Consider the following 17062-nt stretch of genomic DNA (forward strand, 5'->3'; position numbering starts at 1 on the left):
GTATCATGTATCTCTCTCGCCTGCATTCGAGGAAATACAGATCAAGGACCTTCAACCCTCCCCAGTAGTTTAGGTGCTTTATCATACTTATATGTGCCGTGAAAGCTCTTTGTACACTCTCCAGGTTTGCAATGTTGCCAGCCTTGAAGGGGGCCGTTAGTGTACAGAAATATTCCAGCCTAGAGAGCACAAGTGATTTGAAGAGAATCATGATGGGCTTGGTGTCCCTAGTTTTGAAGGTTCTCATTATCCATCCTATCATTTTTCTAGCAGATGAGATAGATACATTGTTGTGGTCTTTGAAGGCGAGATCCTCTGACATTATCACTCCCAGGTCCTTTAGATTACTTTTCCTCTCTATTGTATGGTTAGAACTTGTTGTATACCCTGACACATTTCTAATTTCTTCAAGCTTTCCATATCTGAGTAGTTGAAATTTCTCCTCGTTGAAGATTTGGTTGATGTCCGCTTGGAGTCTCGCAGTGTCTTCGATGAAGGTCACTGCCATGGTAGTAGTATATGTTGGTCGATCTAGAAACACTGCCGGATAATGACCATGGAAAATGAGATAATGATGGGGTTTGCATGACAGGGTAATTATTTAATATGATTAATCATGGCCCAAGGGGATAGAGAGACTTATTCCTATGCATTAATAAGTAGGTAGATGAAGTAGAACAAAGGATTCGGGTGTGCAGGTGGGCAGATTCTGGGATAATGAGTGTGGAAAAGAATGTGATAATGGGTGGTCTGCATAAGCACAGGTGCTGTCAGGGGGTACAAGTTTAATATGTTTAATCAACCCCCAGGGGATAGAGAGATTTATTTCTGTGTAATTACTAATTATAGGAAGGTAGGTAATGATCACTTCTGACACCCCAAACTCAATCACTGTGATAGATGGGAGAGGCAGTACAAAAAAGGAATCAGGTGTGCAGGTGGGCAGATTCCCAGGATAAAGAGTGTGGAAAAAAAAGAATGAGATAATGGGTTGGTCTTCATAAGCTCAGGTGCTGTCAGGGGTACAAGATTTAATATGTTTAAACATCCCCCAAGGGGATAGAGAGAGAGAGGCTTATTTCTGTGTAATTACTAATTATAAGAAGGTAGGGTAATGATCACTTTTGACTCCCCAAACTCAATCACTCTGATAGATGGGAGAGACAGTACAAAGGATTCAGGTGACTGGGTACAAGCTTACCATCTCCGAGGGAGTCCCCCCCCCCCTTTCCCGGGGCTGCGACTCACTGACGCGACTGTTGCTACTTCACAACAACAACAACACTGCTGGGTTTAAAGAACGCGGTAATGGATGGGCAGCTGGTCGCCCGAGGGAACCGGATTCCGGGATAATGACCATGGAAAAATAATGAGATAATGGGGGGTCTGTATGACCTTAGGGCTGACAGGGTAGGAGTTTTATATGTTTAATCATCCCCCAAGGGGATAGAGAGTCTTATTACTAAGTAGGAACAGAAGTAGAGTAATGATCACTTCTGACTCCCCAAACTCTATTACACTGATAGATGGGAGAGAGAGGCAGTACAAAGGATTCAGGTGACTGGGGCTCTCTGATGGAGTGTTGCGGCGGGCCTGCTTCTTTGGAGGTCATCGGGTGTGATTATCAGCCCTGCGCCCGCTCTCCGGCTACATCGGGGGCATCTGTGTGAAAAAGGATAATAACCTAATTTTTCAAAGGGTGAAAACAAAAAAGTCTCTCTTAGCAAATATATTTATTAGTTAACATTACATTGTTTTATTCCTCCTCTCCCTCAGAACAGCTAGCTTCTAAGAGCATGAAACTACGAGCAGTGGCGGAAGATCTACCTCTCTCGCGTCGATGCTTGACCCTGGGGAAAAAATCTCTTACGGTTTTTTCTCTTCCCCGCCAAAGATTGCAACTGTCTCTCATCTCTAGTTCCTCTTCTTCTGTACTCCCTTCTTCAGTACTGCTATTAGCTTCTTCGTCTTCCTCCACTTTGTCATCTGTTTTATCTTTAAATAATTTAAACTTTGTTTCTCTGGCATCTGGATGACCATAGGATACAGAGTGATAGGCATCTAAGTAAAAGCGCTTATCATCAAATGAGCTAAGACCTCGTTTCCTAGTGGTGATAGTGGTCATCTGACCTTTTAAATTTCTAATTTGACTATATTGGAAGGTATGTTTAGAACCGTCTTCCAGCACACTTCTAAAGTTATTATGAGTTAATAATTGTTGTTCAGACTGAGGAACTCCTTTCGCAGCGATAGTGTTGTTATTATCTGCTAGCAGGATGCTATACATTTTGGGTTTAATGCAGACTATTTCTGAAATAAGGCGGTCCCCCACCTCACTTTTAAGTAAGCCTAGAGATCCCTTCCTTGAGTCATTGTAGAGAGGATGATCTGTGGGGAAATTAGATGTGTCTATCCATTTCCTCAATGGTTCCTTACCGATTTCATCAGTAAGGTTTTTGATGCCCTCTAAACAGGCGATGACACTATCGGTATCTGAATAGATTAGTTTTATTTTGTCTTGGTATGTTTTCTTAAGAATCATATACCAAAAATGGTACAGCTTAAATTTGGCAAGTTCTAGTATCTGGTAGCCTATGTAATTAGGGTAAGTGAGTTTTATGGCTGGCGTCCCCGTCGTAACCAATACTTTGTTTTCTGAAAGCTTTATGGCTTTCTTAAATAGTGGCTTACTCACCGCTCGCAAAAATGCTCCTGCTGATGTTATGAGCTTCGTTTTGTTGGCATATTTTGATGGATTAAACAATGTCTTGCCGAATACAGAATTGGTCAACAATTTAAATAATCGCTGACAGTCTTTACTAGTGCTACTATTACGTTGCCTCACGTTCGTTTCAACAAAGCCCGCCAGATATTTTCCTTGTGAGAATTCATATATGCTATGAATTTTCTCAATTTGTAGACCTATCTCCAAGAACAACTGCAATAAAGGCAATGATATTAGGTAGTTTCGTTTGGGGAGATGGTCCCCCACTAATTTAGTATTTTTACGGGGTAGTTTTTGATTACTGATAGCCAATAGCTGTTTGCTGTACTCAGATAGATCATCTAATGTTATCTGTTTGTGATAGAGACATAGTGGTAAGTCATCCGTGTAGCGAGCTAATTCTGGGGCTATTCCTAGAGTGTCTATAAGAAGCCAGTAACCTTTTATAGAGTCTTGAGGATTCTTCTGGAGAAGACTGCCATTTGCGAGAAAACTCGCCATTTCTGCGGGTGAGAGTTTTCGAATGTTTGCGTAGGGCAGCGCCTCAGTCATGCAAGAACCATAAAGAGAATTAAAATCCCAGTATAGCAAAAATTTACTTACTAAGTTTTTCTCATCAAAATTGGGATTAATGAACTGGTTATTGGCCTGAGCAAACGTCCTAACAGCAGTAGTGAAGCCGCCTCTTATATTAGACTGTATGATGTTATAAAGCTCCTGATCAGTAATTAATTCTAATTCCACTCCACTGGTTTTTAAGAAGGCATCATAGGCAAAGCCGGGGAGAGAAACATAGTGAACAACATCTAGATTATAGATGTTGTATAATAATCTCCTATGCAAGGTGAATATGTCAGCCAGAAGTCCTACATCACAGCTGAGATATACTAGGAGATAGTCTCCTAGAGTTTGACAAGCTGTTTTCTCCCAAACCAGATGAGCATGATCGAATTCTTCTTGGCTAATATGCTTCTTAGACAGAGAACTGTAGAAAGCTCTTTTTGGGGGTAAAGTCTTCTCTTCGAGCCTTTCTGGGGAGCTGCAATATTCATAAGGAAACACTTGTTTGCCGGTTAATAAGCTTCCCCAACTTTCGGGGGGTAGATGACTTATCATCGCCTCTGTGAATTTCAAGGGTGATTTTGAAGCTATGTGCGCCTGAGCCAAACTAGCCAAACCAGCGGACAAGAAGGCTAGACTATCCAGGAAACGTAGTGCTCCTATTTCTACCTTTAGAAATTTATATCCCTGTTTCATTAAAACATTGATTGGGGCTTTAACACTTAGTTCTTTAATTATCAAAGCCATATCATATGATAGGTTATGAATAATAACAGGCAAATATTTACCTGAATTTTTCTGCCTTAAATTGCAATTATTGCAGAGTGCTCCTAAATAATTAGCCTTAGGCATTAGATGGTCATGATGCCTCACCTTTGGTTTGGTAAGAGTAAAGTCCTGATGACAGAAGTTGCACTTCTTCTGTATGGCAAAATGTATATGCTGCTCCCTGGTCATATGAAGCGGATAACAGGGAGTGTTCATCTTTATCCAATCCCATAAAGACGAAAGTCTATCATACATATGATCAATACACTGTACCCCCCGATGGACATATCTATCTATTATAGTGCTATTTCTGTCTATCACTATATAGCCATAAGCTATTGCTACGTGTCTAGCTGTTATTACCCCCTCTGGCTTACGATTATCGAGATAAGCTTCTAAATCCACAAAGGCAGTATGAGAGGGCAAGTAGCCCTTGTGAGTATTTTTGAATTTACAAACGCTTCCAGCTGGGGGAAAAATCAACTTTTGTTGGTTGTCGCATGAATTGAAGTGAGTTTTTAAGTTGCAAATGTCACTATATTCACTTAAACAATTCAAGCAAAAGTGCTTATTGCGTGAATGTTTTCTGGAGAAAATTCTCATATATTTCTGGAAGTGTTTGATTAAAGCTACATGAGTCTTTCCCAACAATAACAGGGCCACTACCAGTGAATATTTATTACTACCCCTACGACATAAAGTAGCATGATAGGTCCCTTCATGAGAAGTTAAGCAATAAATAAATATTGATATTTTGTTGTCAGACTCGAGTTTGTGGATGTCACTCCACTGGACAGGGAGAGTCACTCGCGAGTAATTGACAAATTTCTGAAGGCTATCACATCTAGATAAATATCGTCTGATTTTATACCAGCCCCAGCCAAGTCTACGACAGAAAAAGGCCGCCAGACATTGAATAAAACAGCTATTTTTTACTCCTCTCGGGTTAAATATCTGATTTTTCCCTCGTAAAGATGTGGGATATTCTATATAGTCTCCTAGGTATCCACGCACTCCATTCTTGCATATTACAATATGAAAACCCTTTATATAATCTAGTATGAAGCCTGATCCCTCGCCCGATGAAATTTCAGTTTCTAATCGCATGCTAAGGTACTCCCTCCATGACCGTAAGAGCCGAGATATATCATCTCGTGTAACTAGTTGCGCGGGAAAAGTTATATAATGCTCACGACTGTCATCCTCTCCCAGTAGCGACTGTCTGCGCAAAATAAGGCTCAGTTCGGCATAAATCCTAAGAGCATTTTCATAAAGTGCTCGTCCTGATAGAACAGTGAAAAACTGTAATATGTGCCTCATAAATGTTGTTGCGAAGGACTGAAGAAATAATATGGGGTCGTGTTTATGAGAGGCAGGAATTGAATATTTTATTCGACAGAAGTGACCTTGAAAACATTCCGACCGACTCGTAATGTGTGGTTCCTCTGAAATGGAATCGTCTCCCATTTCACTCTCTTCCTCATCTGAACAAAAATTTTTTTTACCTGAAGTGAACCTTCGATTAACAGAGGAGGGGGAACCCAAGAAAGAGTAGTAATGATCCTTGGAAGAGGAGCTGTCACTTGTGGCGGCTGGTCTCCATCCACTGGGACCGGCAATCGGCTCAACTTGCTCTTGTGGGAGTGTTACGGTCGAAGATTCATCGGAGGACACAGACTGATCTGCATAATATAATTAGAGAAAGTTATTTATTATTATTTTGTTTTAGAGCCATACTAGACTAATTATAACTCTAGCAATCTTTTAAAAAAATGTTACTGTTAAAGTATAAAACTGGGAGAAGCTAAGCAATCTATGGAATATATGCGGTTCTCAAAATGATTTTTATTCTTGTTAGTGAGATACTTTATAAACATATCTTAAAAATGTTTGACTGTTAATAAAAATAATTGATTAAGAAAAGAGCGCTGACCTCTTTCTTCCTGGCCCGCCCCCCGGATCATCTGCTTGGAGTATTGCCCCGCCCCAACTGTTGGAAAAAATTATTATTAGCTCAAAGACTTATTTCATTATCTGAAAATAGCAGTTTTAAGAAAACATCAATTCAGAGCAATAACCTGGGTATCTCACCTGTCACGCATCTCCTGCGATGAGCTGTGACATTCGCCACACACACTGATAGCCCGCAGAAACTACAGGAGAAAGTGTGGTGAGCTGCATCCTGAGGGTATAATCGCCCGCATAGGTGGCATCTGCGAGCTGGGTGACGAGTCATATCTGTAAATACACACTCTCACTCTCATATTCCATAAATTATTTAAATTATGGATAATATTTTAATCTCCCATAGATAGAGAAGTTTTTACCTGCTCTAATCTAAGCTGGTAACTTTCTTGAGTGAGCGGGAAGAGCACCTTTCGCCCTAGACGAAAAGGTGAGCGTATTTATAGCACGCTTTTAGGATAGCGTGCTCATAAGATGCTTAATTTTCCCCAAAGTAGAGGTACAGTTTTTCACATCAGTCTCTCTCTATTTTCACGAGAATCTTTTAAACAAAAATCCCTGCAAGTCTATATATTATAAATATAATCTAGAAAAGATTTCTTATTGTCAATAAAGTAAGAGGGATAAAATCTGGGAAGAACTCTTTTCCCGAACGAAAAAATAAGAATTTAGACCGGGCAAGTAGGGAGGATTACGTAAATTGCCATAGTCATGTGAATTTCCCATTTGTATAAAGCCGAGGCGAGGGAAAGATTAATTAATTAATTTATAGATACTGACCATCGCCAAAACTAAATATTCTTAAAAATAATAATAATAATATATTTTTCCCCAAAATAAAAATAAATAGGCATCAGCCGGCAGAAAGTGGCGGGGCCTGCTTCTCTTTGTCTGTGACCTCCATTCGACCCACCACCACCTGGCGTAGGGAAGGTAGTGAAACTGCGTAATATCCAGACGACCTTCACTGTCGGTCGGGCTTTTTTTCTATGGTCTTCTGGCGGGAGAAGGCCATGCCGCCATTGTTATCTTCATCTCTGGGATAAACTCCCCCCTCCCTCCCCTCTGCTTTGAACTAAAAAGAAATGTTTATATATAAGATGATTCTTCCACAAAAAGGCTCATTTGAAATGGGAAGATGGACAAGGTCTGTACCTTTACAGAGGAAGAGTTGAATATTTTCAGAGAGCCTGCAAGAATACTTGTTGCTGGTTTTAGCGGGGCAGGCAAGAGCAGTCTAGTGGAGCGTTTATGTAAAAAATATGCCGGTTCTTTCGCGAGAATAATCATTTCCAGTCTGGATGATAAAACTCACCCTTTGAAACAAATCACCTCTCTTAGTGAGAAAATCATTTTAGTGAAAGGTCTCATTAACCCGGCGGATTACCAAAATCCCCTTGAGACAGACAATAGCTCTCTGTATATAATTGATGACCTTTTTAATGAAGCAGTTAAGAGTGATGTTATAGCCAATATTTTTACTAGAGGAAGACACGAGCAAATATCCGTAATTCTCATATCTCAAAATTTATTTCCACAAGGAAAATACGCTCGCACGATCACGCTTAATTGTAGTCAATATATTTTATTAAGACAACGAGATCTGTCTCAGTTGGAATGTCTCGGGCGACAAATTTATGGAAAAAATCTAGCCCCGAAATTTGTTGAGATATATCGTCACGTCACTGCGGATAAATACGGCTATCTTCTGGTTGATTTAACCGCTCCAGAGGAAATTCAATTACGAAGCTTCATTACCGGAGAGGGCAACTGTGAAACTGTATACCACTGGTAAAAACAAAAATGGCCTTAAATTCACATAAAAAGAAAATTCTAGAAAAAGTATTTAGAGACGTCAATAGCCCCGGGGGCTTTACTGGGAATGTTAACAAACTTTTTAGAGCAGCTAGGGAGAAAAACGCCTCTATTACTTATAAAGACGTAGTAGATTATCTCTCTTCTCAGAGGGCCTATACTTTGCATAAATTGCAGCCTCTGCGATTTCCCAGACGGAAAATCATAGCTGCTGCCCCTCGCATTATACTCACCTGCGACTTGGCGGACATGACTTTATTACATTCCCACAATGGCGGCATTAAATATATTTTGTTATGCATAGATGTCTTTTCAAGGTTAATGAAGGCGGTAGGACTAGTCAGAAAAAACTCAAAAAGCGTCTTGTCAGCCTTACGAAATATTATAGAAAGTCCCACCTTCCGTGGAATTTCGAGATTACACACGGACAGAGGGACCGAGTTTTATAATCGTCCTCTTCTGAATTACCTAAAAAAAAAAAATATTAAATTATACAGTACCTTCTCGGACACTAAGGCTGCAATAGCGGAACGAGCTATTCGCACGCTTAAGCATAGAATCTACCGCTATATGACTTTAACAAATTCTTTAAAATATATAGAGGTATTACCAGCCATAGTAGAAACTTACAACTCAACTCCTCACTCCTCTCTCAAGAAAGGTCAAACTCCACAACAAGTGCATTCTCTGAGTCTTCCTCGAGACATTCGTCGGCAGTTTGGGCTAATGTATTTAAATGCCCGTCCTCATCAGCCTCGTACTAGTCCACGACTGACTCCTGGAGCGCATGTGCGGATAACTAGCCACCGGGGGATATTTCACAAGAGTTATTGGCCTCAAAACACCGAAGAAATTTTTAAAATCCAATCGGTTGATAATTCGCAAGTAATCCCCTCATATTCTCTTATCGACCTGAGCGGGGAAAAAATACTCGGGCAATTTTACGCTCAGGAATTAATAGAAACATCTCTACCTGAATTTTTTCCCATTAAAATATTGAGACGGAGAAGAAAAACTGACGGCAGTAGAGAATATCTGGTGAGCTGGGTGGGTTATCCCCGAAGTGCAGATAGCTGGGTGCACGAGAAGGACATGCAAAATGTCAGACAGGGGTAAGCCCCTAGCAGTGCAACACAGAGAGTTATTAATTTTATTAAACAAACTTCCAGCTAAAGCTCGCAATCGTATTATTAAGGAATTAAAAAAAAAAGAAATTAATTGCATATCTGAGATATTTACTAATTTTCTTAAGAAAAATCTAACAGTAGAACCGACTATTTTGAGCAAATTAAAGAAGTTTAGAGGAGACATTCTCACCGTTGCCCGTAAACGAACTCCACTTTATAAAAAAAAAAATATTCTTCTTTCGAAGCGTGGAGGAGCCATCTTAACTACACTCTTACCTCTGGTCATCTCGCTGATTAGTAGTTTTATAAAGTAAAAAATAATCGAAATGGTAAAGGAATTTTGTCTCATCCCTCGGCTAACCGCCGAAAAATATATTTTTAAAAATGGAACAAATATCTTACCCACTCCTAAGCGCGAATCTCCTTTTCCCCGCCTTCGCAGAAGCACTGCAACCACCACTATGGCGCGTAGGAAGGAATCTTCCAGCCTCTCGAGAGTGAAAGTGAAACCAGCCCAAAGCAAGGATGAGAAGGTCAGCACCTGCCCCAGCGTAGCAACTCGCCCTCATAAGGGTAATTGCCGCTTCGAGCTACCACCTCCCACGAGCGGGCACCCACCCGAGCTCTTTGTTGAGACTGGCGAGTCCCCCATAAAAAAAAAAAAAACAAATAAGCTCGCTCGCTGTAATGCCGCCCGCGGCGGTGGCGGCAGTGGCGGCAGTGGCGGCGGCTGCGGCGGCTGCGGTGGCGGGCGCGCCCGCGGTAGTTGCCGCGAGGAGTCTAAGAGTAAAAAAAAAAAAAATCCGAAACTGAAAATAATAGCCAATAATAAACTCCCGCCGGAAATACTTTTATCTTTAATATCAAGAAAAAACAACAGTCTTTCTCTCTCGCCTGAGGACTCTTCCCCAAATTTAAATGAAATAATTGATCTGTATTTCACGAGAGAAGAATTGCCATACGCAAAATCTATGCTGGATCTATTCAAAAATAATTCTTTCATTCGGTGGGATAAGAGAGGTATTTTATTCCCTCCATACCATAATTTAAACATCTTACAAATCATTAAATCTTTGACAAGCAGTCGAGCGTACATCGATAAAAAACTTTTGCCCGTTGTAGGGGAATTAGTGAGCCTTATTAGATTAGAGCCAAGATTTATAAAAAATCACAAGGCGAGAAAACAATTATTAGGCGGTTTTTATGTTAAAAAGACCGCGGAAAAAAAGCCGCTCTGGCTAGCCTATTGAAATTTAAGCTTTCATAAAGTCGAGAGAAGAGCTTTGCCCGCTTTAGTAAATACCGGGACAGGATAGAGACAAGAAGTTCCTTCTCGAAGTGCTATTCATAAAAAAAAATGGACCAGCCATCAGTTGATTATCCCGAGAGAATTAATCTCCCGTTGAATGAAGAAGGAGAAAAGGACCCCAGTTTGTCGATATTATTACATCAATTAACGTCAAGACGAAAGATTTATCAGCAAGTGTGTTACAAAGCTCGTGTGATACAAAGTTTATGGCAAACCTACGAATCCTTCAAAGTCAATTGCCCCATGACCAGATTTACTAAGACTTTTGATGAAATTGAAAAATTATATGACAATTTTAATCAGAAAGAACTGACGGCTGAAATCAGACGCTTAGAATATGCTACGCATGATTTCCGGGATATGATAGAAGCTTTTGAAGGGGCGCAAAGCTTGTATAAGCATCTTAGACGAATGTCGACCTAGAGAGGTCCCCCAAACCCCTACCAAACCCACCCACAGGAGTGGGAGGCTACAGCAGCGCGGTATTTAAACCCCGTCGCCGACGTGCCGATAAACATTATCCGTCTCACTCCCTCAGCGAGGACTCTAAGGAACCCAACTGTTGACGAGAATGGAATATAAATTTCCAGTAATTGTCGGGGGAATAACGGGCGAAGAATTCCTGGAATATGGGGATTGTATCGTGTATCCCCACAACGCTACTTCTGCTCGCCCCTACGAGCCGGCTCTTTCACTCTGGGAAAAATATCCTTTTTCCAAAATTGAGCGAAAATCGCTAATCCTGGTGAACCGCGCCATAGCTGCTGATCGGGGCACACCCGGGGAAATTGTCCTAAAATCACCCCCACCATGCACCAACACCCTTGATGACAGGCCAGAGGATTTTTTAAGACCCCACCTTGCAGCACTAATATGTCAGTTCTCAGCGGGTCCTTGTCTTGAAAAGAATGAAATTGCACAACAGCAATTAGAGCGTAGTCTCGACACGCATTATGTACGCGGTTTGAGCAAGGACACGCAACAGAATCGACGAATTTGGTTTAAATTATGTCTGGTGTCCCTGGGTCGGGCAGTGATAGCCAATGGCAACATCAAACGGGTAATTTTACCCCAGTACATTGGCATGAGCAGAAAACAGGCCGATGAATGGCACACTGAATATCTCCCTCTCATTAACATATTTCAAGACATATTACTGAAACGGGAAATTCAGACATGCTTGCTCATACCGTCAGTGAGCCCATACTTGGCAGCACCTAAAATCATCCTAGATGAGGTGGAAATTGAACGCGGCGCCTCCCCCGAAGCTCTAGAACGGGAAATACTACAGCTGTCTGTGGAGAAGCAAGGCACTGCCAGCATCAGCGGTGGCGGCAGCAGCAGCAGCAGCAGCGGCAGCGGCGGTGTCAACGGTGCTGACGTCGGGCCGGCCGGTGGGATTGGAACTAAACGAGACAGTGGCATGCGTGAAATGGACATGCCTGATGGAGTCGAGGTCACTTCACGCGGAAAACGCAAACGACAGCACGATGTGGATATTTTATTCCTAAATGCTGTAACTAATAAAAAAATAAAAATGTAAAAGTCTTCAAACTAAAGTGCTGTAACTAATAAAAAATAAAAAATGTAAAGTCTTCAAACTAAAGTTTTTTTAAGCCTTTAAAAAATATATATAATGGTCTATATTTTGTATTTGCCTCATACTGTCTCTGTCCCTCAACATGGACAGAGGGGGTCCGGGGAAATATATCTATTTGAGCAGTTTAGAAAATATTGACATTTTCGACAATACAGCTTCGGCCTTTCAAAATATAATTACTGCAACGCCTTTAAATCCATCCTTGAACTACGAAATAGCATTGCTTAATGTTTTGTATCCCAAAAAATTCAATGTTCTAACAAGAGACGATGCCGAATGCGGTATTGACATTATACAAAATCACATTACTGAAACAGGAATAAGTACAGAAGAAATAGTCCATCACTTTCTACCAAAAAATGATGTGTTATCGACAGATGCCAGCCATATTATTGAAGAAATTAATCGACAGCTAACAGCAGATTTAAAAAAAGCCTTTAGAGATAATTATTCGGCACATTTCCCGAAAGGGAAAATACTCAATTATGATGTCGGAATTGGGAGGGTTTTAGTTTCGACGAGATCGCGAACCTTTACGGGAAAAAACAATGCTGCCACTTCATTTAAAGCTCAATTTAAACCGAGAATAGCTCGGGTGCTTGGGCTTAGCAGCGCTGAAAAATATTATTTATTTCGTAGTGACGCGCCCGAGGGGACCTCCTTCCCCAAGCAGATTGCCCCATTCAAGCCTGATCCCACTGCCGGAGTTGATTATGTTTTAATATATAGTGATATTGTGGAACCGCAAATATACGGTAGTCAGTTAGTCAATATTCTGGATGCTTTCGCCTTTCAGGAGAGTTATTCAAAAGGTGCTCATCCTATGATGTACAAACCTCTATGCGTAACTAAATTAGATAAAATAGCTATCAAAATGACAGATCAGTTTGGTCGTAATCTGTCTTTTGAAAGCGGTCATTCCACTACCGTAGTGTTACATGTAAGACCGATAAATAAATAGAACCAACTCTGCGTAAAAATGGTTATTGTTTCTCTAACCGCCAAACATGCGTGTACCCTTTCAAGTGCCCTCTGAGCAGGAATTTCGGAGTTTATTCTCCCTAAAACCCTCCCAGGTGGGAGGTGGCCTGGGAGATATACAGACTTTTCACGCGCCATACAGAGTCCGAGGTGGGGGATTTTTTTCGGCTTTAGCGGGCCTAGCTAAAAGAGCTTTACCTTTTCTTTTCAGAGTGGCTGCGCCAAGTGCAGTAGAATTTGGAACTAAAATGCTCGATGATTATCAGTCTGGAAAAACAGACATGAAAGCTGCTCTTAAATCTCACGGGATAGATGCTTTAAAAGGTGTTGCAAAGAAGGTTATTACGGGCGGCAGAGTGAGCAGGGTGACTAAGCGACGGCTGAATAAATGCAAGATAAATAAACGCCGACGAAGCCGAGTTGCTTATAAAACGGATGTATTCTCTCTCGTATAAACAGTTGCTTATTAGCCATGGCCGGTGTCGGGGCTGAAAACAGTGGACTCAAAGTCCCGTTAAATGATTATTCTTCCAGCGTCATTAATCAATTCCCGCGACCGCATAGACTGAGACAAGTTGAGAGTTCCATAGCTCGCACTCAGAGTTTTGATACTCTACCAGTAAACCTTCCTCTCTCTCAAAAACTAAAAGATAATTTTCTAGAATTTAGAATTCCTGGAGTTCCCGGAGCATTTCTAGATTTAGGCAAAATAGTTATAGAATTTAGAGTGACTCTAACAGAGGCTGATGGGCAAAGTCCACTAGGGGAAACAAGCAACATTGCACTGATCAATGGATTTTCCAACACGTTATTTAAAAGTGTCCAGTGTTTCCTGGGCGAGCAAATAACGGAATCAAATTCTAGTTTTAATTACTGGTCATTCATTAAACTCTGCAGCTCAGTAAAACGAAGCCAGTTGCCGAGTATCGCCCGACTGGGCTATCTCTTGCCCGACTTTAAAGGAGAAGGCATAACTAAGTTCTTCGATACAGCCTATTTCGCCCGCACATCGGCAAAAGAACCACAGATACTGACAAAGAATGATAAAGAACAGGGCATAACTCTGTGTTTTCCCTTGGCTCTGGACATATCCACTCTGGACCAATATCTGCTTGACAATATCGATTTAAAAATTAGGCTGGAATTATCCCCTCAAGCGTGGACTCTGAAAACAGATGATGATGCCAGCACATGCCAGCTCCATATTAATTATGCTAAACTTTGGCTTAATAGGGTGTACCCATATACGTCAGCTTATATGGCCTTGAACAAGTCTCTAGCCTTAGACGCAAAGCCGATAATATATACTTTTAATCGCACTCTAAGTAAAAATTATGTGCTAGGTCACAATCAAACGAGTCTCCTAATAGATCAGCCATGGGGTCATGTAATTCCTGCCAAAATTTTCATGGTAATTTTGCCCATGACAGCCTATGCAGGAAAACATAAGGAGAATGGTCTATATTTTGAGCATGGGGATCTAGCCAGTTTATCTGTATGTATTAATAATAATACAGTTTATCGCATAAGCAGTGATTTCCCCCATCATTATAGTAAATTATATTATGAGGCAATTAACTCTCTGGGCATTGAGGAAGAAAATTTAATTCTCTATGAATCATTCGCTTCCGGGCGAACCATCAATATTTTCAATTTAACAGACAGCCAAGTGGAAGACGCTCTCCCGATTGAAAAATCTGGTAACTTGAGAATTGAATTACAGTTCTCTAAGCCCGCCCCTCATAATAAGGTAGTTTTATTATTTGCTCAGACCACTGGTGTTTTATCCATCGACCAGAATAGATCTGTTCATTGTGATGTGCGAGCATAAATAAAAAATGAATTGCGCAGAAATAAATAATAGTTTAATTCCCGCCCTAGGAAATAAAGTCACATATATTGGCTGTTTCACTATAGACGCTCTACAGCAAATAAGATTAGATGACTATCCCTCAGACAGGCCCATAGTGCTTGTAAGTAATATTCTTCCTTCGTACAGCTCAAAAGTAATGGGTCATTTTTTTTCTCTTCTCTTGGACAAGAAAAATAGTCTATCCTTCTTCTTTGACAGTTACGGGAAAAAACCAGAGAATTATGGCATAAATTTAAAAAATTTTTTAAAACTAAATAAAATTAAATATTTATATCGTTTATCTGGCAGAACACAAAGTGATTTTTCACTCACTTGCGGTCTATATGTTATGATGTTTATTCATAAAGCAAGCCTTGTGGGATTAGAAAGAGCTTTATATTTTTTTAAAAAAAATTTCTCGGAAAAATCGCTTTTTATCAATGACAGATTAGTGATAGCATATGCTAGAGAGAATTTTAAAATGTTACCTCCTTGTGAAAATACTTTTTGCCTAAGTAGACAAGGTTATCTTTGTGCTTCCCTCTGTGAGGAAGGTCACCTCTGACGAGAGTATCCCCCAAATACCCCTCCTGGCTGGTAAGGCCCTCTCTGAGCTGTATATAAGAGCCCGCTGAAGCTGTCTTCCCCGCAAAAGATAGAGGCTGACCTCTCCATAGCCTTTACTCTCATCATGGCGAAGGAAGCAGGCATTCTCGATTCTGGTAAGCGAGACATTTTATTTTGCTAAAAACTTCTCTTTGAATATTAACGAAACAAAACGAGTGCAAGAGACTTATAATAATTTTTAAAGTTGAGTCTCTTTTTTCAACAGTTTTCACTGGACCAGTCAGAATTTGTAAAGTTTTTGATTTTATCGGCTGGTAGATTGGATACTTCTCTTTGAATATTAACGAAACGAGCGAAAGAGACTTATAATAATTTTAAAGTTGAGTCTCCTTTTTTTTCTTCAACAGTTTTCACTGGACCAGTCAGAATTTGTAAAGTTTTGATTTTATCGGCTGGTAGATTGGAAGGGAAGGAACACACCGGCTTCAAACTCCTAAAGCGGTGTCATTGTGATGATAGCAGGAAACGCAAACATAGGCTTCCTCAGGAAAGGGTACGTCTTTCTATGTTCCCTCCTTTGGTAGATTAGAGACGAGTCCCACTCCTTTATTTGAAAGTGATAAATATGTTCTCTTTATGACTTACAGCCTGTGGAAGATGGGATCAGTTCATCTGATATAGAGGAGCCTATGAAGAAAGAACCAGATCTCGACAACGATGAAACGCAGAGCCTTCCCTCATGTCAGTCTGATGACCTCGTTGTGGACCTCTCTACGCTCACTGCTCAATCTGATGACTCTGTTGAGGTCACTGCCGCAGCAGGTGATGAACAAACTAGCGACCTTGAAGCGCACCCTGACGGTCAGTCGGAGAAGGAAGGGAAAACCCCCGACGTGAGAGTAAAGCCAGCTGATGGAGTAAAGACGGCAGAAGGGGTAAAGGCAGATGTTGATGTACCTGAAAAGGAAATCATTTTCGAGCGGGAGGTTATCAATCTTACAGAAAGTGAACAGGAGGAGCGCAGTCATTCAGTCTAACCAGTAAAACTCACACAGTTTTCGCCCCTTTGCTCGCGCTAAAAAAAACTTTGCACAGCTTTTTTGCCCTTTTGTATGTGAATTAATAAAAATATTGACAAACTCTGATTTTTATTTACATATAACTATATATTACTATCTTCTCTAGTCTAAACATATATATAAACAATATCGCACCACTTAAGCCTCTCCCCATCTGAGAGTGGGTAAGAGGAAAATGTATATGTCAAAGTTCCTATAAGAGCTCTATCAGCACGAAGGTCTTCCCTAGATGACCTTTTTCTCACTGCTTTAAGCCTCCCCCACCTGGAAAAATCTAGCAGCTGGCAAGAATAAACACTACCGTAGTACCCGGAAGAACCTTTTTTTTTGCTGAGGTACGGACGGGCGAGCAACACCCCCTCGGGGGACCAGCTACCCATCCATTACCACGTTCTTTAAACCCAGCAGTGTTGTTGTTGTTGTGAAGTAGCAACAGTCGCGTCAGTGAGTCGCAGCCCCGGGAAAGGGGGGGGGGGGACTCTCTCCCTCATTACCCTACCTTCTTATAATTAGTAATTACACAGAAATAAGCCTCTCTCTCTCTATCCCCTTGGAGATGGTAAGCTTGTACCCAGTCACCTGAATCCTTTGTACTGTCTCTCCCATCTATCAGAGTGATTGAGTTTGGGGAGTCAAAAGTGATCATTACCCTACCTTCTTATAATTAGTAATTACACAGAAATAAGCCTCTCTCTCTCTATCCCCTTGGGGGA

At 40.9% G+C, this 17062-nt stretch overlaps 2 protein-coding genes across 2 annotated transcripts; one reads left to right on the plus strand and one right to left on the minus strand.

The window, feature by feature from the left end:
- Window positions 1-685: 685 nt before the first annotated feature.
- On the minus strand, window positions 686-7089 carry LOC138853064 (uncharacterized). The gene is made up of 3 exons (XM_070087488.1): window positions 6146-7089; window positions 5988-6044; window positions 686-5736 (listed from the first exon to the last, which is right to left on the minus strand). The coding sequence occupies exons 1-3, from the start codon at window positions 6288-6290 to the stop codon at window positions 1757-1759; spliced, it is 4182 nt and encodes a 1393-aa protein (XP_069943589.1). The 5' UTR covers window positions 6291-7089; the 3' UTR covers window positions 686-1756.
- Window positions 7090-14566: 7477 nt separating this feature from the next.
- On the plus strand, window positions 14567-16409 carry LOC138853065 (uncharacterized). Its single transcript, XM_070087489.1, has 3 exons — window positions 14567-15425; window positions 15678-15823; window positions 15918-16409. Exons 1-3 carry the CDS (start codon window positions 15395-15397, stop codon window positions 16305-16307), a joined length of 567 nt encoding a protein of 188 aa, XP_069943590.1. The 5' UTR covers window positions 14567-15394; the 3' UTR covers window positions 16308-16409.
- Window positions 16410-17062: the final 653 nt, after the last annotated feature.

The sequence above is a fragment of the Cherax quadricarinatus genome, chromosome 22 (assembly GCF_038502225.1).
Source record: "Cherax quadricarinatus isolate ZL_2023a chromosome 22, ASM3850222v1, whole genome shotgun sequence".
Lineage (NCBI taxonomy): Eukaryota > Metazoa > Arthropoda > Malacostraca > Decapoda > Parastacidae > Cherax > Cherax quadricarinatus.

What these genes read in the sequence shown, in the direction of transcription:
- LOC138853064 (XM_070087488.1), bottom strand. Translation starts at nt 6,290, where the DNA reads ATGACTCGTCACCCAGCTCGCAGATGCCACCTATGCGGGCGATTATAC. An exon ending in TCGCAGGAGATGCGTGACAG is followed by an intron (nt 6,045 to 6,145) that starts GTGAGATACCCA and finishes TTTTTCCAACAG; the next exon opens with TTGGGGCGGGGCAATACTCC. An exon ending in GGCGGGCCAGGAAGAAAGAG is followed by an intron (nt 5,737 to 5,987) that starts GTCAGCGCTCTT and finishes TATATTATGCAG; the next exon opens with ATCAGTCTGTGTCCTCCGAT.
- LOC138853065 (XM_070087489.1), top strand. Translation starts at nt 15,395, where the DNA reads ATGGCGAAGGAAGCAGGCATTCTCGATTCTG. An exon ending in AGCAGGCATTCTCGATTCTG is followed by an intron (nt 15,426 to 15,677) that starts GTAAGCGAGACA and finishes TTTCTTCAACAG; the next exon opens with TTTTCACTGGACCAGTCAGA. An exon ending in ATAGGCTTCCTCAGGAAAGG is followed by an intron (nt 15,824 to 15,917) that starts GTACGTCTTTCT and finishes TATGACTTACAG; the next exon opens with CCTGTGGAAGATGGGATCAG.